General features: G+C 39.2%; 1 protein-coding gene across 1 annotated transcript in view; it reads left to right on the top strand.

Moving 5' to 3' along the window:
• Positions 1 to 4,940: 4,940 nt before the first annotated feature.
• The window catches only part of LOC114629562 (cytochrome b-245 heavy chain), a 31,633-nt gene continuing 10,716 nt past the window's right edge, over positions 4,941 to 25,857 (top strand). Inside the window, exons 1-8 of the mRNA XM_028777606.1 lie at positions 4,941 to 5,045; positions 6,881 to 6,976; positions 8,260 to 8,370; positions 15,988 to 16,072; positions 17,772 to 17,917; positions 19,364 to 19,554; positions 22,150 to 22,279; positions 23,220 to 23,312. Coding sequence (XP_028633439.1) covers positions 5,001 to 5,045; positions 6,881 to 6,976; positions 8,260 to 8,370; positions 15,988 to 16,072; positions 17,772 to 17,917; positions 19,364 to 19,554; positions 22,150 to 22,279; positions 23,220 to 23,312 — 897 coding nt within the window. The 5' untranslated portion in view covers positions 4,941 to 5,000. The remainder of the gene's footprint in view (positions 5,046 to 6,880; positions 6,977 to 8,259; positions 8,371 to 15,987; positions 16,073 to 17,771; positions 17,918 to 19,363; positions 19,555 to 22,149; positions 22,280 to 23,219; positions 23,313 to 25,857) is intronic.

Genomic DNA, 25,857 nt, shown 5'->3' with positions numbered 1-25,857 from the left:
CTTGCCTTGGTCTGTGGTCTGTAAGCTTTACATCTGGGTAGGACTTCTGATTGCTTTTTTTCCCTCAGTAGTTTCATAGCGCCTTCTGGTACTGTGAGAGCTAGGCATTAGGGAAGAGGCTTCCCAGTCAGTTCTACCTCAACTCCTCCACGACATGGGATAATTCTAATTCAGATTTTTAGCACATGATATGAGAGATAGACTGTGGTCACACTGGGCATACATCAATGGCAAAGAGGAAGAAACAAAGGTTTTATTTTTGTTCCTTCAAAATAAAAAGTCTACCACAGGATGCAAAAACACTGATTGATTTTGTTTCCATCAAGAGACCCCCCCAACTAGGGCAATCACCCAAGGGGTTTCTCAGTAGTAATTCTTAGGCAAGGAATGTGGGACCACATCACCTATAGATGCTGGTTTTGTCAGAACATGACAATTCTGGAAAATCTAACATATACAAGCTAGCTACAAAAGAAGGTAAACACACTTTAATCAGCACAGGAAAAAACTCCATTGGGACTTTTGATGTAGTTACACATCTTCCATCCTATAGCAATTTCCATTCTTGATATTGTGGGGTTTCTAATTTGCAAATCGAGCTATCAAGACAGAAAGACAGAATCATATTCAGGAAGTGAAATCGGGGACTATTCTGAAACTTGGGACTTCCTTTCTTCCCTGTCTCAGGGGCTTGTGAGTTCATGCTTAAGTTTTCCATAGTCTAACCCAATGTCAACAGTTTTGAGACACAATGGAAGCTGAGGGGACTGGGACAAGATGAGCCCTTAGTTAATACCCATTAGCTAATACAGAGGTTTAATTTCTTTTCATTCTCCTTGTAGTTTGAGCTACACAGCTAATCCCATTGCTTCTTTATCACCCTTGCCACCCGTGTTTCTTTCTTTCTTTCTTTTTTGCCACCCGTGTTTCTAAGAGCAGCGTACACTGCATCTTTCTTAAAGTCTCCTCATAGGGCAATTAGTTTCCATGGAAGAAAGATTTTACTTTTGTCATTGTAGGTGATCTTCTCATCTGTGAACCTGATTGGGGCTCTTAAGACTCACAGAAAGGCTCGCTCCTCAGAGTGCTGTGGCACCTTTCATAAAGGGAAAAAACAAAAGAAGGGAATGGCTGCTTAGTCATGGAAAAATATTTCCTTCTCTGACTTTTCTTCTGAACTTTCAGAGGGAAGGAAAGGGAGGGGGAAATGTTCAAGAAACATGTTTATAAAAAGGAGAAAATATTGTTTCTTCGTATATAAACATTCACGATATTCTCTTTTCTTCCATAGTAGAGCACGGGTTTCAGAAAGCAGATCAAAAATGATGGGGGAAGTGTGAAGGTGTAGCTAGAACAAGAGAAGATGAACCATTAGGTAGAGAAAGAGGAAAGAGGTGAAGGTAGAGAAGAGAAGACCTTGCTGAATTTTGAAAAGCTTGAAGTCATTCTTAGAAGAGTCTGAGAGTGGAGACGATAAATAAAATCCATGTTTATGCTGTTCTGTTGTTCTGGAGGCACATATGACTCTTTAGTTATATGAAACAATACATACTTGTCAGGAGGCATCCAGGGTACGCTAAGGCTAGCAGGTAGTCTTCCTGGAGGTAGTGACCCACTGTTATTTGCATGGCCTGTGACAGGTGAGCTAGATGGCAAGGTCCCCAAAAGACTGTGTCTCAAGATTGCTTCTTGCAGCTGATAAGCCTTTCCTGTCACTATTAAATTAATATAACAATCCCTGGACATTAGGCCACCCTAGTGATCAGATTTCCTGCAGATCAACATAAAGATGAATTTTTATGAATTAATGCTGTTTAGATGAATTAATGATTTTATAGAATTCCTGATTTGATTCAGATAATTTTAGGAAGGAAGTTTTAAAAGATGATCCTAGTTGCTTTGCCAGAAAGGTGTAATAAAGTTAGACTCAAGAATAGAATTTGCCCACGCCTCATAATAGTAAGTAAAGGCTGCATAAATAAGAAATACAGTGAGCTTTCATAGTTACACTGAAAAGACATATAGGCTTGGGACAAATTTGTGCTCAAGGAAAAACATTTAGGTCCAAGGATAAAGCCACAGGTGGGCGCTATGGCAAGACAAGGCCATGTAAAAACCATTGCTATTGCTTTGAACTTATAATGAGCATATTAGAATGAAAAACTGCTTTGAACTTAATATCAGCATCCTTCTGCAACTCTCATTTTTTGTAACATTTTATCTCTGAGGTGATTTTCTAAATAACTTTTTGTCTAAGAAGGTATAAAAAAGCCAGAGAAAAGAAATAAAGTTGATGGTTGAATGGTTTGGCTTGGCGGACTCTGCCCCATCCATCCATCCATCCATCCATCCATCCATCCATCCATCATCCATCCATCCATCCATCATCCATCATCCATCCATCCATCCATCCATCCATCATCCATCCATCCATCATCCATCCATCCATCCATCCATCCATCCATCCATTCATCCATCCATCCATCCATCCATCCACCCATCCATCCATCCATCCATCCATCCATCCATCCATCTATATTATCCATATCATTCATATGTATATGTCTGTTTGTTTATATGTATGTATATAGGTATATGTGTATGTAAGCATGCATGAATACTTGTGGAGGGTATGAGACTGGTGGTTGGGCCCAACAAAAATGTGAGTGTGTTAATGTGTAAATGAAAATATAAATCTGTGTATGAATGTATATGCATCTGTGCATATCTGGCCATATAAAGCATCTTAATTCTTTTCCTTTCCTTCCTTTCTGGTTCATAAAGAGTTAACCAGTCTAGCCAGAGAGGCTTTTGGCTGCCTGGACAGAGAAGGGAGCACTAGCAATAAGTCCTTTACCTAATCATCCCACTGTTAGCAACAAGTGTCAATAGATCCAGAGGCCTGCAGCTTCTGGCCTCAGTATAATTTAAAGTCAAGATAGGCATATGTTAGTATAGAAAGCAACTTCTACATTTACCAGACCAAGTCTCTGCTGATGCTTTCCCCTCTAGGCTGCTTCATTGAGGACCCAATCCAGGGAGAGGTCCCAGGCAAGTACCCATCCAAGTTGGTTTGTTTCACAATGCAATTAATAAACAGAAACCACCATATTTCAACAGAGGGACTTTCACACCAGGAAAGTGGTACATGGATGATGGAAAAATGGAGAATCCCAACAAGGGACAAAAGTCAACATATAAAAAGAACAGGAAGTGGTTACCTCTCAGCAAGAGAGGAACTGGGAGGAGGCTGTCTAATTCACCACCCCCACTGAGCAGCAGGGGCCATCCAGCAGCATGGAGCCCTAAAATGCTATTGACTAGCAGGTGCTCCTGACACGGAAGGACTGGCTAACTGAGGGAAGCTGGAGGCCCAGCAGCAGTGCAGCCACTTGGTGAATGCCTGCTCAAGCAAAAATCTGCAGAGAGAAATATTGTGGCTTCTTTTCTTCTCCAGTTTCTCTAAACCAGCCAGAAGCCATCGATCTAAGCTGCTGACAAATGTAGTTCTCAAGGAAATACATGCAAGGAGGGCGGCGGACAAACAGATCATGGAAAAAGGGAGCACATAACTTCCTCATGTTCTGAGTTTCCTAACCCTGTTTCTTTGCATCTATCTATTTTGGGGATGAACCCAGGAGGTCAGTTTGCCTTGATATGGGGTTTTCCATGTTCTAATTGCAAAGGAGAATGTCAGAATACCCTTGTTTAACTATCATAGAGTGAACAAAGGTAATTGTCTCAAGCCCAGAGGCTGTCCATGTACTTTGTAGAGAGCAACCGAAAGAGTTTGTGTCTCTTGTTCTTTTGCCATTTTGCCGTCTTCCAGTGATCCAGTTTGTTTCTTGAACTTCTCTACTAGCTGTCACTACTGTAGAGCCATGCTTGTGTAGTCAGTCAACTTTTGTCACACCATCAGGTTGCCATCACAACCTCTGTTTCATGTCCTGAAGACTGCATAGCTGACAGGAGGTAGTTGTGCTTCGTCTAGATTTAGCATCTACCATATACTGACATACCTTGCATCTGACCATGTTTACAAACTTAGCATATAGACTGTCTGCCTGGGACCATGATTATTATCTAAACATTTTGGTATTTCCTTTCCTGTCCTATGTGGAGTGATTTAGGGTGGAGGTGACACATTTAAGCTTTATTTTTTCTGGTATCTTACTTACAGGTGATGTTGGTTGTTTGGACTTCAAATGAGCAACTGTATTATTCCTTGGCACTGTAACTGGGTCTAAGTACGTTCACTGTTCTGGGTCTCAGTTTCCTCATCTATAAATGTAATCATGAAATAGAACCTACTCTATAGGAATTGAATTGTAAGAATCAAATGACTTGATGTATATGTGTGTACAAGTATGTTCCTGTGTATGCATACATATGTGTTTATATATATGTTACAATGCACAAACACGATATGGACCTTGATCCATTTTAGGATATAAAATTGATATATGATATTATATGATAATCACCCTATAAATATCTATCACTCTTTTTTTTCCTTTACCCAGTGAGGATCAATGCTGTTGGAGGAGCCCATGAGAAGATGTCACATGTGTTTAATGTGTTTTACCTAGCACCAAGACATGGCTAGCTGGATAACTTGAAAATTCCAAGTAGATAACTAGTTAGTTTAAAAAAAAAATCACTGTCTGCAATACGTCCACAAACTACACTAATAATCTGATAAATAATAAAACAAGTTTTAAAATTTGACAAATAATCTCTTAGTTGTAGCAATAGGTTTCATTTTCCAGTGTATTTACTTGTGACTGAATCACAAGATCTTTTTTCTTTCTGTAGTTTTTGTGTGGTTTGAAGATTTAAATTTGTTATGGAAACAGCCTGTCAGTTGGCCAATGATTAGCTAATTTCTGATAATAGAAAAGGAAACATATTGCCCCAAGGCTGCTGTTTTCATTTCCTCATGAGAAGAAGAAGCACAGTAGAGAAGAAAGGCAGAGCCAGCACACTTAACCTTTGCTAACATGGGGAACTGGGCTGTGAATGAGGGACTCTCCATCTTTGTCATTGTAAGTACCAAAAGCAGCTAACTTATATTTTTTGATATGTCGGAGCTCTCTTGGAAGCTAAAATAGAGCAATGGCTTTTATTATTGTTGTGTGCTTAAGAAATGTACTTATTCTGTGAACAGATATCTGTGTGTAGGTAGACTCAGTTCATTCTCCCATCGCAAGCTTCTTAATTAAAAATATGCATCAGCAACTCTCATTTTCATAGTTTATTTCTGAGTTCCTACGACTATGAAGTTAGCCAGCATTTAACAGAGAATAAAACATACGTCATACTAAAGATCTCTAATTGTGAGGATCTTTTTCAATTACTCAAAGGTAAGTTTCCTCACCTTTTATGTTAACTACATTAAATGGTCAATTAAAACTCTACTATTTTCTGAGTAACATTTATTCTTATGGATTTCTTAGATAGGAAAGTTGGCTTTATTTCAATCATAACACCAAAATAATCAAACTTCTCCAGTTTCTTTAAAAAATAATGTACATTTTTTCTATGCAGTCTGAATTGGAGTTACTTGTGAATTTTACATCAAATTGAGGTAAAAGAATTGAAATAAACTATCTTGTCTCATACTTTTGCAGTACGTGTATTATATGTATTTATCTTCATATAAAGTATGTATATAATATGAAACTGTATATAAGAAATAATTTTAAGAGGTTATAGCAAATTGATTTCTGTTCTGAACTCTTAAGTTAGTGTTCTCAGCAAAGCAACTATGGATGAGTGAAATAGGAAGAAATGTGCTATCTAAATATTCTTAGTAAACAGCTCATGAAACATGAGATTAAAAATTACTTATAAATGGAAGTTTTGTAAAGATTAACCGAGTAATGCACAGAGTATGAATTCTGGAGATATTAATAAAGTATTAGCATGGTTAAAATGAAAACAATAACTAGTTTATTGGAACCTAGTTCACACCAACATGCTAATGCAATATAGAAGTGTGAAGACTGGGAGCTCTAGTCTTGAGTCCTTGCTTCCATTTTAAGAGCAGGTTACTCAGCTAAGGAACAAGCTGAACTCTTTCATTCTAATTACAGTTTCCTCAGAAAGTGATCTTTTAAATTATCTATGCATATACATGAAAGTAAAACATGGCTTAGAAACAGAGTTAGGGAGCATAGCAATGGAAGAAATGGAGTTTCTGTAGCAACCTTCTTTGTAAAGAGAGACTGTTAGGAAGCATCCATGGGTGTTCAATAGTTAATATTAACAACAGATAATTTACTATTTAAGGAAAACCACTATGAAAGTGAAGTAGAAGACTGAGCGGTATCATTCCTTGATAAGGTTGCTGTTGGGATCAAATGTGAACTTAAAACCTAGAGCATTTATTTTATTTTTAAATTCCATGGCCTTCACCCCTTGCCCATGCTCAATACCCCCTCCTTTAAAAATTAAGGAAAACTCATCCAACAGAATAGCAAGTTGCGTGTGCTGTGAGCACTGAGTTCAAGTCCCTACAGGTCAGGAAACAAGAGGAATACTTTATTTCCATCTGCTCTTTACTCTTCAATTGCTGGTACCTGTCTGAAGTTAAGATGAAAAGAAGAGGAAAGAGAAAAGAGACGAGACAGATTGATATTAATTCAGCATGTTGACCACGTAGTGAAGCAATTTTACAAAACAATGAAGGAAGGTAAAGTCAGTTCCTGAAAAGTGTAGAGGTACTGGAATAGGAAAGAGCTGGCACTGAGCTGGGTGCACCCAGACATATGTTAGAGTCTGAACTTGGGGAAGTCCTGTCCTTCCTTTGCCTCCAGTCTCATAGGGAACCTACCTATTGAGAGAGAGACACCTCATACAACTTTTTCTGTTTGTGCAGCTGGTGTGGTTGGGGCTGAACGTCTTCCTCTTTGTCAAGTACTACAAGGTTTATGATGATGAGCCTAAGTATAATTATACTCGAAAACTCCTTGGGGTGAGTATAACTTCTGCCTCACACGGTCTTGGCCAGCTCACACTAGCAGTCAGTTGTACTCATACGTCTTCCTTTTTAAGACTTTGAACAAATCTTCTGAACAACTAAGACAACACCACCAGCTTTTTGCCCCAATTGCAAGTTTTTTGGCAAGAATCTCTTGTGGCCTGCCAGTGTAACAAGCTGAAGTATGGCAAAGGGTCCTAGCCACATCCCTATCCACCAATATGTGCTTAGCTTAACATAGGAATCTCTAGAATGGACAGCCTACTGGGAGCCATTTGTACAGGGGTGACGCTGCTGTGACAATTGACATTTTCTGTATTTTTTTTCCTAAAGTTTGGTGGTTCGTATCATTTGGAATACATCATTTGTTACATTAATAGTATGTTATAATCATATGTATAAGTCATATCAAACAATCATGACATTATTAAAATGGTCTCTAATGCATTATTACTGGTCTGTTTTCTCTGTATAATAGGTAACATCTTTTGATATTGCTAAACCAATTTTGCCCAAGTATTACACCATACCAACTTAAGTTACAGTTAAGGTCTAAGTGCTAAGGGGACCTTGTTTCAAATCAAAGATCTAGTTTTGCTACTGACCTCATTTTAATGGTGTACGGGCTTAGAGCTTTAGAAGGAAGTAAGCATGCCACTTACTTTAAAATGTATATAAGACGTGGGCTGGAGGAGGCTCAACGAGCAGGAATTCTTGCTACACAAGCTTGAGGACAAGACTTTAGATCCCCAGCTTGCATGTAAAAACTCAAGTGTGGCCACATGCACCTATAACTCCACTACTGCGAGTAGTTGGGACACTAGGATCCCTAGAGCTTGCCGAACACCGACTAAACAAAAGACAATGAGCTCCCAGTTCAAGGTGAGACCTTGTCTCCGGGGGAATAAGACAGACAGCAATGCAAATATTGGAGACACCTGATAATCTCTGATGGAGAACGGGGTGAAAAGATAGATCTGTGACAAGGCATGCATAGGAAAATTTAAAAACTGTGGTCTGGGAGGTGAATAAACAAGAACTCAAAGTAAACATTATCCCACTTCTCAGGTTTGAAACTTAAAATATTGACTTGGGGTAAAAAAAAGGCTTACCACACAACATACAAGTAGCTCCTAAGAGATTCTCCTCTGCTGTGAATGAAATTTCTTTCCTGATCTCTTAGAAGAGGTTTTTAGGGTCCCATGGTGAGACTCCAGGGAAGAGGAGTACCAGTATTCTGCTCACCAGCCTCTCTGCTCCTCCCCTCTCTCCTCTAGTCAGCACTGGCTCTGGCCCGGGCACCTGCGGCCTGCCTGAATTTCAACTGCATGCTGATCTTGTTGCCAGTGTGTCGGAATCTGCTCTCGTTCCTCAGGGGTTCCAGTGCGGTAAGAGCAAACATTCTTTCTACTGTCAAATTGTTAAACACATCACACCAAATGCTCTTTCCAAGGAAAAGCCAAGTAATGTTCTGTGAAGCTCATCTTCTGTAGAATATTCATGAGCTACTTCATGTCATATGCTCTGATATACATCATGTACATCTTCATCAGCATCTACTTATATGCATGCATACATACATACATACATACATGCATACGTATATTATACTATTTGAGGGCAGAGTTTTCTGGAACATTATTTAACTTGGAAAATTTAAAAGTAGCTAAACAAACTATATACCAGTAATAGTAATGAAGTAAATATACATGCATAGGGGTTTATGAACCAAATGTATGACATTTAGGGACTAAGAGTTCTAGAATGTTTTTAATATCATGTCAGAGAAAATATTTTCTGTATAACATCTCAAGCAAATTCAATCACTTCACAAAACAACATACTATAAGAAAATATAATTAGGAATAGTTTACTCCTGTGTTGGCACATGCCTATAATTCCAACAATGAGGAGCCTGAGACAGACGTATCTTATATTTGGGACCATCCCAGGCTACATAGTGAGTTTTAGGCCAGCTTCTGCTACATAGTGAGATCCTGTTTAAAAAGAAAAAAACCAAAAAGAAAGAAAAGCAAAGAATTGCTAGCTCCATGGGATTAGATTTCAGAGCTTTCTATGTGTCCACAGTCCCCTTTGCCTTCATATAAACGAATGAGCACATTGATGTACATAAAGTATTTTTAAACTGTAGGATTCTGTATATTTTTTTACTGGTAACATTATATGAAGATGAAAATTAAGCTATTGATACTTATTTAGCACACATGTTCAAATAAATGTGGTACAGAGCAAACTATGGTGAGTCCCATAAAATAAGGTCTTGGAGAGAAAGTAGCCTGACAATGGGCAGGTGAGGATTAATCAACATCTAGACTTTGCTGATGAAATCGAAAAAGTATTATATATGAAGAAGATAGCATGGGCAAAACCATAGAAGATGGTGAGAAAATCTTATTCTCAAAAAAATGAGAAATAATATAATACTTGCTGTATCAACTTTTACTGCGTTCTATTTAAATTTATTGGGCAGGAGATGCAACTCAATGATATAGTGCCTGCCAACCATGCATGAGGCTATGGGTTGAATTGTCAACACCAAAAGAAAAGCAAAGGATAGATAGCCAATGTATGAGTTGGTGGCTAGATTGTTTTCCTTTAGCTTCTATGAGCATTTATGTACTTGGAAAATGAAGATGGACATAGTCAGCTTCTATCTGGCTTGAGAGAAGGAGGGATGAGCCACTTCTTCAATAGGAAGAAATATAGAAACAGTGCACAGAATTGGACAGGTTGAATATGTCACTCAAGCCAAGGACATGTAGCAACCTGAGCTTGGTTAGGCTATATTTCTGTGTAACTAGTCTTTAAAACCTAATATCAGCAAGTCATTGCTTCACTTTGGATGTGTTGCTATTCCTGAAAAATATAGGGTTGGTGCCCCCTGCATCCTGGAGTTTAATGGAGAGCTAGTTCTGCAGAGTTGGTGAGCTTCAGATTCAGTGAGAGTTTTTGCTTCAAAAATAAGATGGAGAACAATAGAGAGAGACACTTGACATTGACCTCTGGCTACCACACAAACATGTCCACCCACTCCTCCATCTGTCTTTCTCTTTCCTAAAATTCTACAGTATTTAAGTTAAAATCGCTTTTAAAGGAAAATGGAAAGCAAACTATTTTTCCATGAGAGTACAGTAATTTTAGTGGGCAAATGTCTCAGATAACCCTGGAGAAGAAAGCAAGGATTTTGCTGGGAAAACCAGAAAGTTAAATGTACTGCTAAAGAAGTAATACTTCGTTTGACAATGACCAAATATCTGTAGTAATTTGTCAGTCTCAGGTACAACTTGGCCTTTCACTTTGCTCTGCTTTCCCTAGTCATACAATTTCTATTAATCTAAAAATGAGTTTGTTTAAAAACAGCCAGCACTCAGCTTGCTCAAATGGGACGAGTGGACAGCAATTAGACTTTGATATTACCCACCACTGTATAAAATACCATTTTATCTTAAACATAGTCCTTAAACTCCACTCTCAGGAGTCTCAGTTTACATGAAGACTTGGGAAGAAGGGGGCTGTCTCTCAGTAGTACAGCATTAACTTAGAATACAGGAGGTTCGGAACCCACCTCCATCCCTGCAAATCCATAAATCGTTGAACCAAATGTTAGAGTCTCTTTGTTCAGCAGCAAAACAACAGATCAAACAAACAAAACCAAAGGATGAATGTTGACAAACCCTTTAAGATTCTCTGGAAAGAGCCAGGTCCCTTGTCTCTGGAAAATACTTTGATAAAGCTCCTTTATTTAAGTCAGTTTGATGTGTCACAGTTATGCCCTGCAAACCCAGGCAACAGCCAATCATAGTGCTTGATGTTAGCCATTCATCAGAAGGCTTTCTAAAGAATCTACTGAAGAATCCATGGAGATGAAATCTCACTGGATTGAAAGGCTGTCTACCAGGCTACCCATCTTTGAAATAATACAAGAAGCAGATGAAGGCTTGCTAATGACACCATTGTGCAATATCTTTTTGGTTTTTTTTTTTTTTTTGGACACATGATTTGGGTACTTAAAAAAAAACAATCTCCCTATCCCTGTGCGAATACTTGTTATTTAGAGGAAGTAAAGCCTGAAAAACAGGCAGTGTTCTCACCGAGGTGGTCAGTTAAGAAATCCTTGTTACCCCATAACCCGGAGTTGCATTGTCTTGAATGGTCACGTCCCATAAGCAGCACATATAAAATATCAGCTTTGGAGCATCTTGTAGCCCACGAGTGATGACCCTCATGAGAATCTTTAATAGGAGTAGTAAATTAGGGAAAAGCCAAGCTCTGTAACCAGATACATCTTCACACAGAACAATTCCCCCACTTTATCTATTTATTTAAATTAGCACACAAAATAATGTTTCCTCTTAGGGCATTTTTGTACCTACGTAGTTCTGGTTGATGAGCCTCCCCACCACCTCTTCTTATCTCTCTGCCCTCCATCTCCATTTATACTCTCCTTCCCCTCGAATTGCTCCTGGTACCTTTGCACCACCACTTCTGTTATTCTTCCCATTTCCTCTCCCCCAAAATCAACGATCTGCTCCCGGTATGGCATGCTCTTTCTTCTGAGGTTGGCAATATGAAAGATGGACTTTGCAAATGAAACTACTTTTTCTGATTGGGATTTAAATGAGTGAGTATGTTGGGACTAGTGTTGGAAATTGTGACAGCTGAAGCTCACCAAAGCTCAATGGAACTCATGTCAAGGATGTGAGGTGGGCACACAAGTAGGAGTATTGGGATCCAAAGCCGGGCCATTTTGCTTTTGTATGTATCAACTAAACACCTTGAACTGTCCCCATGGCTCTGTTTAATATGCGTATTTGAACCTGCTAAGTAACCGAATCTAGCAATGATCAGGCTATAATAACTTAAGAACTAGTTAATGGAACATTATGCTAACTAAACAGCCATAGAATTTCGGTTCCATTTTAGAGACCTGAATCCTGTAGACTCTGGTTCTGAAACCTTCTGTTTACCTGGAGGGAAAAATGCCCTCTGGCTGTGTAACCTTACCCTCCTCCAAAAACAAAACAAACCAACTAAACAAACAACAACAAAACAAAACAGAAAACCCAAAACCTAACCAACCAAGCAACCAACCAAACAACAACTGTGAGAAGAGTCTAGGCCTGAGAATGCAGAACCACCTGCTGAACTTTTAATAACCTCAGCTCGATGTGTAGAAACAACTTTAACTTGTGACAGTTCTAATCTTCAGATCAGAATCAAACAGAAAGGTGAAAAGGCCTTTTGTCTTCTACAGTCTCAGGATCAGACGGCCTCTTCTGCCTGTTTGGCTCTGCCTCTAACCATGTGGCCTCCTAGGGAGGCTTGTGCTTTAAAAAAAAACAGGGAGGGAGGCCAAATAACGCAAATTTAAACATAAATATACTCTCCTAGGTAGGGCTGTAGCTCAGCAGTGAAGACCGTGCCAAGTGTGAAAGGCCTTAAATTCCATCCCCAGTGTTGGGGAAAAAAAAGGGAATGAATAGGTATACCTTTAGCAAAATATACTAATTAATTTTAATTAAATTATCAATCATTGAGTGGTCCCCGTTTAGAGGTCTGTCTGTGTCCTCATTAACTGGAGACACAGCGTGAGGATGAATGAGTGGCCACAAACTTAAGGAGCTTAGAGTTTTGTGGAAGGGATATAGACTAAGTATGAGATCTCCAACTTATAAGGAGCTCCATGCAAAGTGGCATTCTTCAGATTTATCACACATTTTTACTGCCACCATGTGCAGATGTTTCTGTCAGATTCTTTGTCTGAGTTTTGTAGGTAGATGTAAGCCTAGCTCTTGCCATTTCACCTAAATTGTTTCTAAATACACAAGGCAAGCCCTGTAAGACCAAGTATACATATGATGGAGTTACAAAAGCCCACAGTATACCCTATTAACTATGTAATTCATTTTACTTCCACTTTTCATTATTTTGAAACTCAGTTTCAATATAGCATAGAAATTTGCCAAGATGTCCCAACAATTGCCCTTGCATTAGAATGATAGTTGATTGAAGTTGGGCAAGGCTCTTTGTGACAGTAAGAGAGAAACTTCCGTTTAGGAGTCAGTGGACAATAGCAGTGGGATGGTTCCCGGAGGAAGCTCTAAGGGGTGATGAGAGCTTGGCTATTTGGGAGTTGGCTGGTAAAAACTCAGAGGTGAGTCAAAGCACACACATGCTATCTGTAGGCTAAGGAGGAACAGAAAGGGCCCTGGGAATCCAAGAAGTCTCTTTGAAGGCCATCCTTCAAACCTTACCAGCTGATCCCCCTGCCCCATTTTCAGGAAGTGTCGAGGAGATCATTTTCTTAAAAGCTTAGTATCAGCATGCCTTCTTCACCATTCCTGACCACATAAGGGATAAAAAAGCACTTAAGAAAAATGAAGGATTGCTGCCCTGGTGGGACCTGTTGTTCTGGCTTATTAGTTTCTCCTCTGGATAAAAAACTGTGCTTTGCGTTCACTAGATCTAAAGCCATGATGGTTATCTCTGAACGGGTACTGTGTTACCTAATCAGATCACTCCACTCTTCTGACACTGAATTTATTATTTTTTTCTAAGTGTTTGCATCAGAGATTTGTAAGGGGCCTCAACATCTATTATTTCTCAAATTTGATCGATGCTAGCGATAGTGATAAAGATAGGACTGAGGTGATGCCTAACAAAGTCATGCTACTTATTGTCAAATTTGTGATGATGCAGGAGCTAGTGGATTTCTTCCTCCACCCCTCCTTCAACAAAATAGAAAATATGCAACAGCGAATGCGGCAGGCTTAGTGATCTTATTTCCAAGGCAGTGAAAGTGTGGTCCATTTGTATGACCAAGTAATTAATAAAGGACACTTTTGAAAGTAAGTAGCATGTTAATCTTTGTTCAGGATGCTTGCTCTCTAGCTGGAGAGCCAGGCTACGGTAGTTGAGAACTTATGTACACAATGATGCAATATAACATCTTACTCTAATATAAAATCTCTCTCAATGAATACATGTCTCCTAGAAAAGAGCTTTGATGATTAAATGGGTGAGAAACATGTCCTATAGTTATGTGGTAGATCTGTGACTCACCATGTATAGATAGATACATGTAAAGGCAAAACTTACTTTCAAATGTAATAATTCATCACTGCTTTCAACAAACTATATTAACTCCCTTACTGTGATTCTTTTTGTTTTTGTTTTGTTTTGAGATGGAGTTTCTCTGTATAGCCCTGGCTGTCCTAGAACTCACTCTGTAGACCAGGCTGGCCTCGAACACAGAGATCTGCCTGCCTCTGCTTCCTGAGTGCTAGAATTAAAGGTGTGCACCACCACTGCTCACCGCCTGGTCCACCCTATGATTCTTAAGAGTCCAAAACAATTTACCCAGATGGATACTAATAATTGTAACTTCTGTGCAACAAATTGCCACAAATTCATTGGTTTAGTACAAGCCTCATTTGCAAAATGAAAGTTGTGTAAAGCAGAGAGGTTCTGCTTTCTGTGAGACTGAGAGAAAACTACAAGCCTTCTGAAAGTCTAGGTTCAGAGACACAGTATCTTTCTAGCATGCACAAGGCCTTGGGTTCCATTATCAGTTCTGTACAATGAAATGAAACAAACAAACGAACGAACGAACAAAACAACAACCAAACAAACACAAAACCTCTTCCAGGCTCCTTCTTCAAAAAATCTATGCATTATAGTTGCAGGTCTGTGGTCCCTCTTTCCTAGTTAGCAGTCATCTCAAGGCCACTTTCGGATCCCACACCTCCCTCCCATGTACCTGACCCCATCTTCCAGACAGCAACAGTACCTTAAATTCTTTTTGTATTTCAAATCTCTGACTTCCTCTATTTTGGACTTCTAGATTTTATGTAATAGTCTCAGATCACCCAAGGGGGAAAACCTCCGTCTTTAAATCAAATTTGGTCTTTACATCTGCAGAATCCACCTCATCACACAGTATAACAAAACCACATGTCATCCACACAGGTCCCATCCAAACTCAAGGGGAAAAGATTGCACAAGTCTTTCCAGAATTCTGCCTACCAAAAGGACTTTTTAAAACTGGAGGAACGTGGCAGTTAAGAAACAGGAGGCTATTTCCTTAAACCTGTAAAGTAGTTTGCTGGTCTGAATGAGCCCGCTGTTAAAGGACAGTGGTAGCTGAATGATAATGGGATTAGTTAATTGCCCTTCTAGTCCCTGTTCATCTACCTTCACCTTCTCTGACCACTGTCCACTAAGGATCCCAATACTTCAATTCTTAAGTCTGATTTTGAGACACTTAGAACACTAATGATGGTGTCCTTGCATCTGACTTCGTGGAAAGGGGCATAGACTTTTTGATAGACAATAGACTGGAATCCCAGACAAAGTGAAGTTTTAATTTTTTTGTCTATAACACAGACAAGAATACATGTATTATTGCATTAAGTGATAAGTAAATTATCTGGATGACACAGGCCACTTTCCTCCTCTATCTGGAATCCTTATGGGTTTCCTTTCATCATCATCATTATTAATATATGACAATGATCTTCCTTGTAATGCTTGTAGCCTAACTGAGCATGTGAGCCCATTTCCCCCTTCCTAGTCTGCATATGAGCAACTGTGCAAAGACGTATTCACTTGTTCTAGAATTGTTCACTCGTCTTTGTCCCCACCAGATTCCTAGAAATGTGACCACAGGCCAACTCTTCGTGAAGTTTTAGATACCTTGTTTATTAAATATTAAAACTAGAAATATATTTTGTCAAAATTCAAAACTTTAGACAGTGAAAAATGTATTTGAGACAAGGCCTCATGTCACTAGTATGAGAACAGGAAACATATGACTTAAGCTGGCTGTGAGAACTGGGAGGATGACTACCTCAGTCTTGTCATCAAGCAAATGGATGGAAATCTATCTTTATAGAGTGGTTATGAGACGTACATGTCAACTGTCTGGGACATAGAAAGTGTTCACATGAACAATTTCTACCATTCCTTTTTCTCTCCATCCAAAGTGTTGCTCGACCAGAATTCGAAGACAACTGGACAGGAACCTCACCTTCCATAAGATGGTAGCTTGGATGATAGCACTTCACACTGGTAAGTTTTAGAAGACACTTGAAATGCAGAGAGTGCTCTTGGATACGTGTGTGCAGATACATTAGGTTGTGGTCAGATGAGTTTCGGTCAAAAGCATTCAAACTTTTTTTTCCCTGATGTTAGGATTCATATTTAGTGTGGGATATTTTTTTTAATCATAGGGTCTTCCTATATAAATAAAATTAAAATATGCTGTACAGTCTGTCCTCCTGTCCTCACCATTTCCTATTATTTTAGTATAAAAATATGTCTGCTAGTGAACACACAAACATTTTTATTCATTCTACAAATGCTTTGCTACAGATGTGGACTTTGTGTATTTTGCAATAAGCCTGAAGAGCTATGAGCCATAAGTTGAAAATATCTTCAGAAAATCCTTATCACATGCATACCTTAGTGATTATTACTGTATCATCCTATGTTTGCATACAATGTGTATTTATATGTAGTGTATTATATATTATCATCACGATTGTGATGGGGATGTTGTTGCAGGAAATAATGTTCCTAGACCTGTTACCCAATCTCCATGAATTCACTTACATAAGTTATTTGCCAGAAACTAGACATGCATAGCAATGAGCAGAAAGGCCCTCTACTCTGCCTGTGGGGAGTATAGGTCTTACTGAGGAAAATGAGCTGAGTGTAGAGGTGTTTTACTGGCTCCCTATTCTTCTACCACGTTTTTGCAAGACTTTGAGTTGTGGTAAATGAAAGCTTTAAAAGAAATGAGTGACAACATCCTGTTAGAAATTAGCATGTTATACCAGTAAGAATGCAGACATGTGTGCCACACAGCTTGGATTTGATTCTTAATTCAGTTTCTTCTTGGCTTAGCTGACCTTGGGCAAGGTTCTAAAGCCAATGATGCCCTAGTTCCCTTATCTTTTAGATGAGCTGATATTAAACATGCTTGTTTCATTGGGGGACTGAGTGACTGTAAGTCACAACAGGCCCCTAGGATGCTCTAGGCAAGTGACAGTGAAATAATGAATGCACTTTCTTTTTTTAAAAATGAATTTATTCACTTTGTATCCCAATATTATTCTCCCCTCTCCTCTCAGTCCTCCCTCTCACAGCTTCTCGCCCATTCCCCTCCCCTTTTCCTCTGAGAAGGAGAGGAGGCCCTGACTAGGTATCCCCTCACTCTGGCACATCAGTCACTGCAGGACTAGGCAGATCCTCTCTCACTGAGGCCAGACAAGGTGGCCCAGTTAGTCGAGCAATTTCTTTTTAACTTAAGAGATTCATGCTGATGACCATCAGTTTGTATTAATTCAGTTATGCCCACTACTACATACCATGGAGGTATGACTCAGACATCACATGGGTGCTTTTCTCAGTTGAGCACAAACACATTAGAGAAGAAGGGAAGCTGTGAATCTATCAAGTGTACACTCTTAAAAAAAATTGGTTGGCTGGCTCTCCCTAAATGTTAGTTCAACCCCTTCATTTTACAAATGAGGGAACCAATACCAGAATGACTGTATGATTTTTTTCCACAGTAGCACAGGCAGAAAGAAGCTGACCTATTATACCTGCCTTGTTTCTCTGGTTATTGGGGCCCAGTTTGTTTACTGAATCCTAGGACCCATCCCTTTGGTTCTCTTGAGAGCCAGAGGCTGTGGCCAGAACCCTAGATTCCACTGATGTGGTACACCCTTCTCCCCTCTTTGTGTCTCTTCCTTGTCCTCTTCAGCCATTCACACCATTGCACATCTGTTCAACGTGGAGTGGTGTGTGAATGCCAGAATCGGGATTTCTGATCCATACTCAGTAGCACTCTCTAAAATCGGAGATGAGGACAATGAAGAGTATCTCAATTTTGCTAGAGAAAAAATCAAGGTAAGCCTCCCTTTTCTGATTCCGATGTTTGCTAGGCTATTAAAACCAAAGACTTTGTTTTCCTGAGTGAAAAAGTAAACCTATAATTTATCCATAAAAGCCACCAAAGAAAGTTTGCTAATAGTTCATAATATAAGTGTTAAAAATGTCTCCTACCCACCTGTTCTTATACTCATGGCAGGAGCTCATGCCATTTTTATGAATCCAGTGGCTTAGGGAGACAGTTGAGTTCCTCAGTTGAATTTCAAACACATTTCCCATGTTTACAAAAATAGCTGTAAATCAAAGAATGTTAATTTGGCCCAAAAGTTTGCATTCAAACTGACATGAAAAAAGTTGGCATGACTCATGCTTTTGTTTCTGTCATACCATGGCTAATTTTTCTTTCTATTGTTCACTGTTTTCCCAATGACATATATTGAACGTTTTAGTTGAACTGACACTGTCACGATCTGTCCAGATTTTCTTGAGTCAGTTTTCCTGGCTCTGTGCTTTCTCCAGAATGTTTTCCTTTTCAATTGCTTAAGCCCCTTCCTCTTCTAGGGACTGCCTTGAGGCTCCCAGTAGCTCTTGGTCCAGAGATGAAATGTGAAAATGTCTGTACAATTACTGCTCCCTGAGAACCCTTTGGTAAATAACCAATGAGTGCAGGCTTTGGGATGCAACTCCTTTTCCTTTAGTCAGTACAAACTATGACGTGTAACTTAACTTTCAGATTGGTTTGTGGATGCCAGAGTGGATATTTCTCATCTTTAATAGAACTCTCTGAGATTGGAGACAAAAAAAAAGTGGGTGAAATCTCCCAGAGAGTGGGGGCAGGAATATCTTTGTCCTGACCCTGTGCATCTCTGTGCATCCCAGCCTGCTCTAGAGCACCTGTTCTCTGGGACTACATGTTTTTTACCATGTTTATTTTCAGTTTCCTGGAAGTAGACATAATGAGAGACCATCTATGAGGTCAACTTAAAGCTGTCCCTGTGAGATGTTTGTGTGTGTTTCCCCTTGCCTAACTTTTCATCTTCTCTGACCTGTTCCTTCTTCACTGACAAGTTTCTGTTGGGAACCCCCTCTAAGTCATTTGCCCCAAACCTCTCATCTAAGGGTCTACTCATAGTGAACCCAGCCTCAGGTGGCATGTGTAATCAGAATTCATTGGCCAACTATGTACTGTAGCCTTTCCAAATCAAAGAGGTAGAGCATGAGACACTCTGAAGACATCTCTTACTAGGTAAGTTCCTTATAGTTGAACTCCACTAGAATCATCTGAATGTTCTTCTTTATCTGTAACTTCCCAATAATGTGAGATAGTTTAAATTTGGAAATTCCAACACCAGATCTCTCTGAGAGATATGTTTACAATAGCCAAAGGGACAGGAAATGCCTTATAAAAACAGCTTTAAAATGGATACTCCCGAAGTTCTGAGCCCGTGTGTTTCTATTTTCCAGAACCCTGAAGGGGGCCTGTATGTGGCCGTGACTCGGTTGGCTGGCATCACAGGAATTGTCATCACACTGTGTCTCATACTGATCATCACATCCTCTACCAAAACTATCCGGAGGTCTTACTTTGAAGTGTTCTGGTATACACACCATCTCTTTGTGATCTTCTTCATCGGTCTTGCCATCCATGGAGCAGAGTGAGTTTTCTAACTTTATTGCCAAATACTTTTGAGTTCACCTTCTAGATGTATTGACTAAGGAGTGGCACAGTAGGGAACAGCTGAGGTCAGTCAAAATAGAAACCATCAATGGTTTTTGCTTTCTTGTTGTTCCCATCCAATTCATAATGGGTGATTTAAAATAAGCTTGAAATATATGCCTCTTATATAAAACACACTGACTATGGTTCGTCTCAAAGCCACTATTTGTGTAGATTGCTCACTATATTCCTGCCTAAAGAGAAGAAAGATGGTCTACTCTGCGTGGCCATACCTTATTGAAAGCATTGGTTTTGTCTTGGATGCCCACCACATTGCTTATCTACCTCAGGAACTGGGGAGGAATGCTAGCTAGGCATTGCTTTCAGATTTTCAAATATGATAACAAGTAATTGACTTCTACCAAGCTCTATGTTTGGCTCTAAGAACTTGACATTCAATGTTGTTGTTGTTTTTTTTTAACCATCTCATGTGTAGATGTGTAACCCAAAGATTAAAATGGTAAAATGTGGGCCAGGCCAAGCCACGCCATGCTGGTGAGTAGCCGAGAGAACAGGTAGTTTTGAGTGGGCTGTGGTGAAAACTCTCATAAGGACACACAGTGCTTGACTTTATGCTCGGAAAAGTCTGCTTTAAGATCAAGTTTCAGTTTTCTACTCTTTCACACAACCTGCACATAAAAGCCAAGCCCAGGAACATTCCATGATGGGTATTGAGTTCCAGGAACGCTGGGGAGGGGAAAGAGAATATGCAAAGCTCAAGCCAAGTAACCTAGGGGTAACCAAGTCTTGAGAGTGAAAAGAGGAAGGATGAGGAAAAAGCAACTGTGGCCAACTTCTGTGTGTGTTCTTCACCTACTTCCTGATTTGCACTGCTGTGAAACTCTTTCTAAGCACTGAGAAGTCTGTAGGAATGGAGAATCTCCTGAGTCTCCTAAAGCAGCAGAGTGCCTTTCAATTAACTTGCTCATAATCCAGCTCTCTCAGAGAATCCTTCAAAGGAGAAAACATGTCTTCCCCTCCCCCCTTCACTAATCCCTCTGCTTCCAGTTTATTCCCCACATGAACTAGGAAATCAAGACACTTCGTAGTTACTATTTTTCAGACTCCTGCTTTGTACTTGACGTTTTTCCACAAGCCACGTCCATTGAGCACTAAATTCAGCCTTTAGTGAAGAAATATACCTGGTTTGCAGGTGGAGGAACTTCAAAAGAAGTTAATTTTACCAAGACTACCAAAGTATGATAGCGTAGGATTGAGATTTGAGGTCAAGGCTATCTGGGTCAAAACCAGAATTATTTTCAACAAATCATGCTGTTTTAGTACCCTGATGTAAAATTGCAAAAGAATACTTGCTTTTCAAGCTTATTCCATAGGTTAACTGAGATAATTGGTGGATAATATTTTTCCTCATGCCAACCCAAAGCAAGGACAGTCTCTTCATGGAGACCTAGGAATGGGAAGGGATTAGTCTAAACAGTGGATTCCTGGCCACCTAGGGCTACTTAATGAGACCCTGTTTTACAAACGGGTCATAGCCTTGAATTAAACCATTTTCAGAACATACTAAATGATATGTTAAATTATAGATATTGCAATTGAAGTTTATAAATGGATATCCGTGTTTCTTCTATCAATATATTCTGAGGACCATGTCATTTGCATTCTGTAAAATAACTTAATCCATTTTGTGCTAACCCAGAATTGCCTAATATTCTAACATCTGTTTACTTAACAATTATTGAGCTGAACTAAATAGGCTCTGTGCACTTTAAGGAATACAGTATTGGCACTCATATCTGTGAGGATGGTCAAATTTTCCCAGAAAGATACCATTTTGAAGATGTTTTCCAGATATATTCTCATTATGTAGATGAGGCATCCTTGGAATCGTCAGAGTCACATTCTGCCTTAGCATGTGGGGATTCCAGGTATGCAGCATGCCTGGCCTACAAAAGTCAGGGATCTACAAATAAAGCACTCTGCTACCTCAAACCCACTCTGCATGGTTGTATATGTATTGTCCAGTATGTACCAATGCCTGTATAAAAGACGAAAGGGAGTCTACTTTCTGCTGGATACATGATTGGCTTGTAGAAGTATCTTCACAGATAGAGAAACCTTTTCAAATTTGCACAAAGGCACCCCCTGGGTTAACAACCAGACTGTTAAGAGTTACCATTTTTCTAGGTTCTGTGTGTTTATACACAAAATTGGCAATTGAAAAGAAGCACATTCTCTCTTTAACAAGGCACATGTTGGTAACCCAAGACACACTCTATAATGTTAGATGCCAATGGTCTTTGTACCATCTGCACAGTTTTCTATTGTTCAAGATCGCACGTTTTCATTTCCTTCCCTGACCTACTTAAAAGGGGTGTTGCTGGTTAAAAAGCACAGGGCTCCCATGAAGATATTTGCAATATGTGCATGATCAGCGTTGAGGATATAGGTCCTTGTTGCAGTGCTTGCCTAGCATATGTGAGACCCTGGATCCCAAAAGCCTACAATACTCAAGCAGCTTATTGTTTTGTGATTAAGTGATGTGGAATTATTTTGTTTTTAAATTTACCAGACGAATCGTACGTGGACAGACTTCAGAAAGTTTGAAAGAGCATAATTTAGATTTCTGTGCAGACAAAATCGAAGAATGGGGGAAAATCAAGGAGTGTCCAGTACCCAAGTTCGCTGGAAACCCTCCCATGGTATGTACTTGTATTGCTTCTGCTATAGTGTTGTAACTGTCAGTCTCAGGAAACAGGTACAAATGTCCATTAGGATGTTCTAGCGACTTTTGTCTACTGTGTGAGTTGGCTAGAAGCATTTTCTCAATTGAAGTTCTTCCAAAATAACTTTAGCATGTGTCAAGTTGACAAGAAACAACCAACCACCACCAAAATGAACCAGGACATATGGGAAACATGCTCTTAATTTCTACCTCAGAGTCCATTTACATGATGTTTTCTTTTACATTTTTGGTACTTCAGATATTAGGTTAGGAATCCAACTGGTCAAATTGGATAGCTCTAATTTGGGCCTAAATGTTTATAGAGAGCCTACAACTTTATGAAGCAATTTCCATATTCTGCCCAGAGACTCAGAGAGAAGTCTTAGAGTTTTCATATGTGTCCCTGTAGCAAAAGCATTGCCTAGCTCCTAGAATTTACCTGCATATTGAAGACATATTGAGATCTTGCACAATATTTGTCATCTTGAAAAAGATTAATCTCAGACTAATTGATAGAAAAAATTGCAATGTTTCATTAGAGATATCATATTGCTGAAATGAGACGTTCTGAAGCCTTCCTTGCTCTGTTGTAGGCTTAGTCCAAGTTCATGTATTGACATTGAGAGGAAATCTCATTCTTGCAGGAAGTTTCTCTTTGGAAAGTTTTACACTACAGATGCAGATTATATAATATATAATATATAACCCCAATGTGGCTGTTTACTGGCTTAACAGTTCATCTTAACTTTTGATATTTTCATATAGACTCTCCTATAAAAAGTTCTTATCAGTAGTAAACGTTTCAGCAAGCTTACAAAGGTTAACCTGGCTTGTAAAACGTTCGCTCCTTCTGAGTCTCTCACGAGCTGTCACCACCCCCTTAACACTTGTCCTTTTTGTATTTGATGTGATTACAGACTTGGAAATGGATAGTGGCTCCCATGTTCCTGTACCTCTGTGAGAGGTTGGTCCGGTTCTGGCGATCTCAACAGAAGGTGGTCATCACTAAGGTATTCACTGATGTGGCATTATTGGTAGTAGCTACTTACCATATGAACAACTCTCCCAGATTTCTCTATACTGTTGGTCTAAAGGGTCACTTAACCACATTCTTTTTATTAAACTGAAAACAGAAGTCCTACAGTTGATCAGTTGGGTTTAATGCATTTAACTTAATGATGAAATGGATTGCTCTTTAAGAGAGACACTAAAGGTATCATTTTCTAGGATTCTCTCTCTCTCTCTCTCTCTCTCTCTCTCTCTCTCTCTCTCACACACACACACACACACACACACACACACACACACACACTATGTATTAGTGAGACAAAAAATTTTATGTCCAAAAAAACCCCCCAAAACCCATAGAAGGTTGAAACTTTCTAGTTCCTTAGTTCCTTCTTCTTTATATGTGATCACTGTATATTAATTAGAGCTTCAGTGTCTGATGTATCAAGCAGATTAATATATAAGCTACACCATGCATTTGCTCTCCCAACTCCAAGTCTGGAGTGGTTTTTCTCCATTCTCCCATGTTTTGTTTATCATTACAAACCAAAGAGACATATGCAATTAGACAGGCTCTTCTGATAGATAGGTGCATAGGAAGATAGATAAGTGATTGATAGATGGAAAAGTCCCTTGTTATAGTTTCAGTAAACACACAACAAGATTCTTTTGTTAAATAAAATTTAATTACATTCACTTCCGAAAGTATTTACAAAAAGTATTATAGTTCATTTTTTGCAAGGCACCAAACTTCCTTCTGTCTCCCTCACTAGAAGTTTTTCGGTTGGTACCTACAGAGCATCACAGTAGATCTAGTCATGCTGCCACTGCGAGGCTTGTGATGCAGGAATGGGCAGCCCTTTTTCTTTTATGCTATTTCTATTGTTTTAGTTTTTTTAAGCCTAGCCATGATTTTTCTTTTCATAAATAAGAAATGACAGAATCAGACAAATATTTATTTCTAGGGCAAATTTGTTATCTTGTGAAGAAAATAAATGTTCAGTTTCTTCTCATGCAAATATAAGAAAAAGGGGTTATCCAACAACATGCCAGTGAGTCTACTGGTGTACCTTATTGAGTAAATCTTCTTTGTGCTTATCATAAGAAATTGCAACATGAGAAAAACTGTTTTACCACACAAAATTACAACATGATAAACAAATTTCAACAAAATTTTCTCTATTCAAAATGATGCTTTTCAATTCCTTGTTTCGGAGAAGAAGAACGTGTTTCCATCCTTGTCCTATGAGACACATTTACATTCCATGTTTTGAAAATGGTTTTCCATTTCTTTTGGTGGTGCTGGGGGTCAAACTCAGGCATCACACATGCTAAATGTCTGCTTTTCCAATTAGCTACAGCCTTAGTGCTAACGTTTATTAATAGGAATGACACACTTCTTCAGTCCACTCTTGGAAAGAAAACCCCAGCAATATCAGTGAGCATTGTTTCAGTTCTCCGTAACATTCCATCCTTTGATGACCTTTGGTTTGTCTGAACCCAGACCTCTGTAATTCTTCTAGCTATTGTAGACATCTTCACAGGGACAGTATCTGGCCTTTTTAGTTAGTTTTAAGCTTGATTTCATTTTCCATTAGCTCAGTATTGTATGTGTTTATAGGCTACAGTATAGTGTTCTCCTATGTTATACTTGTGTGATCAAGTATAACAACTTTCAACTCAAACGTGTATGAGTTCACTGTTACAAAAATATCCAAAGTCTTCCCAAGAGCTTGAAAATAGAAAGCATATTATTCACCATATTTACCATATCTACTGTTCACCAGAATACCAGAACCTAGTTATCCTACTTGACTGTCACTCAGTGCCTGAGAACACCCATGTTTCCTTCTACCCCAGTCTCCTCCTCCTCTTGTGACCATTATTTTATACTCAATTCCTATGAGCTGGACTCTTGCAGGTTCATCGTATGAGGGAGATTCCGCCGAGTCTGTGTCTGGCTTATTTCACTAGTATCATTCAGGATCATATACAATCATACAATCTGACCCATTGCAAGAGTTCACCTTTTTACGCTGTCTATCATTCTACTGTGTAGGTGCACCACATTGTCTATCCATCCATTGTTTCTGTACAGTGAGGTTGATCCTAGATCCTAGCTGTGGTGCTGAAATAAACTTGGGAGTTTGTCTTGCTTTCTGTTTCCTTTATTCCGTTCTCTTTTAAATTCATCCATTTACTTGGTCTACATAATTTGAATAGATTTTCTGTAGTCATTTGCATATATGTAGGATAAATGTAGTAACTGGCTTGGGGAAAGATGGATGATGCTCTCCCTAAGTGAGGAGAAATGTAGGAACAATGCAGGGAATTGGGCATATTTAAGTGTGATTCAGGACAATAATAAACAGCATGGTTAGCTTCATTTGGGGGCTGTTGCAAATGGTCAGTGAATACTCCATATTTCTGTCTAGCTGCCAGTGTCCTCTGTCATGACCTGGGGAGACAGAGTGAACAGGAGACCTCTTTTTTCTATTTTTTGTACCTTCTTTAATGAGAGAGAGAGAGAGAGAGAGAGAGAGAGAG

The sequence above is a fragment of the Grammomys surdaster genome, unplaced genomic scaffold (genome assembly GCF_004785775.1).
Source record: "Grammomys surdaster isolate TR1022 unplaced genomic scaffold, NIH_TR_1.0 312, whole genome shotgun sequence".
NCBI classification, from domain to species: domain Eukaryota; kingdom Metazoa; phylum Chordata; class Mammalia; order Rodentia; family Muridae; genus Grammomys; species Grammomys surdaster.
This window is presented reverse-complemented; position numbering and strand designations above follow the sequence as displayed.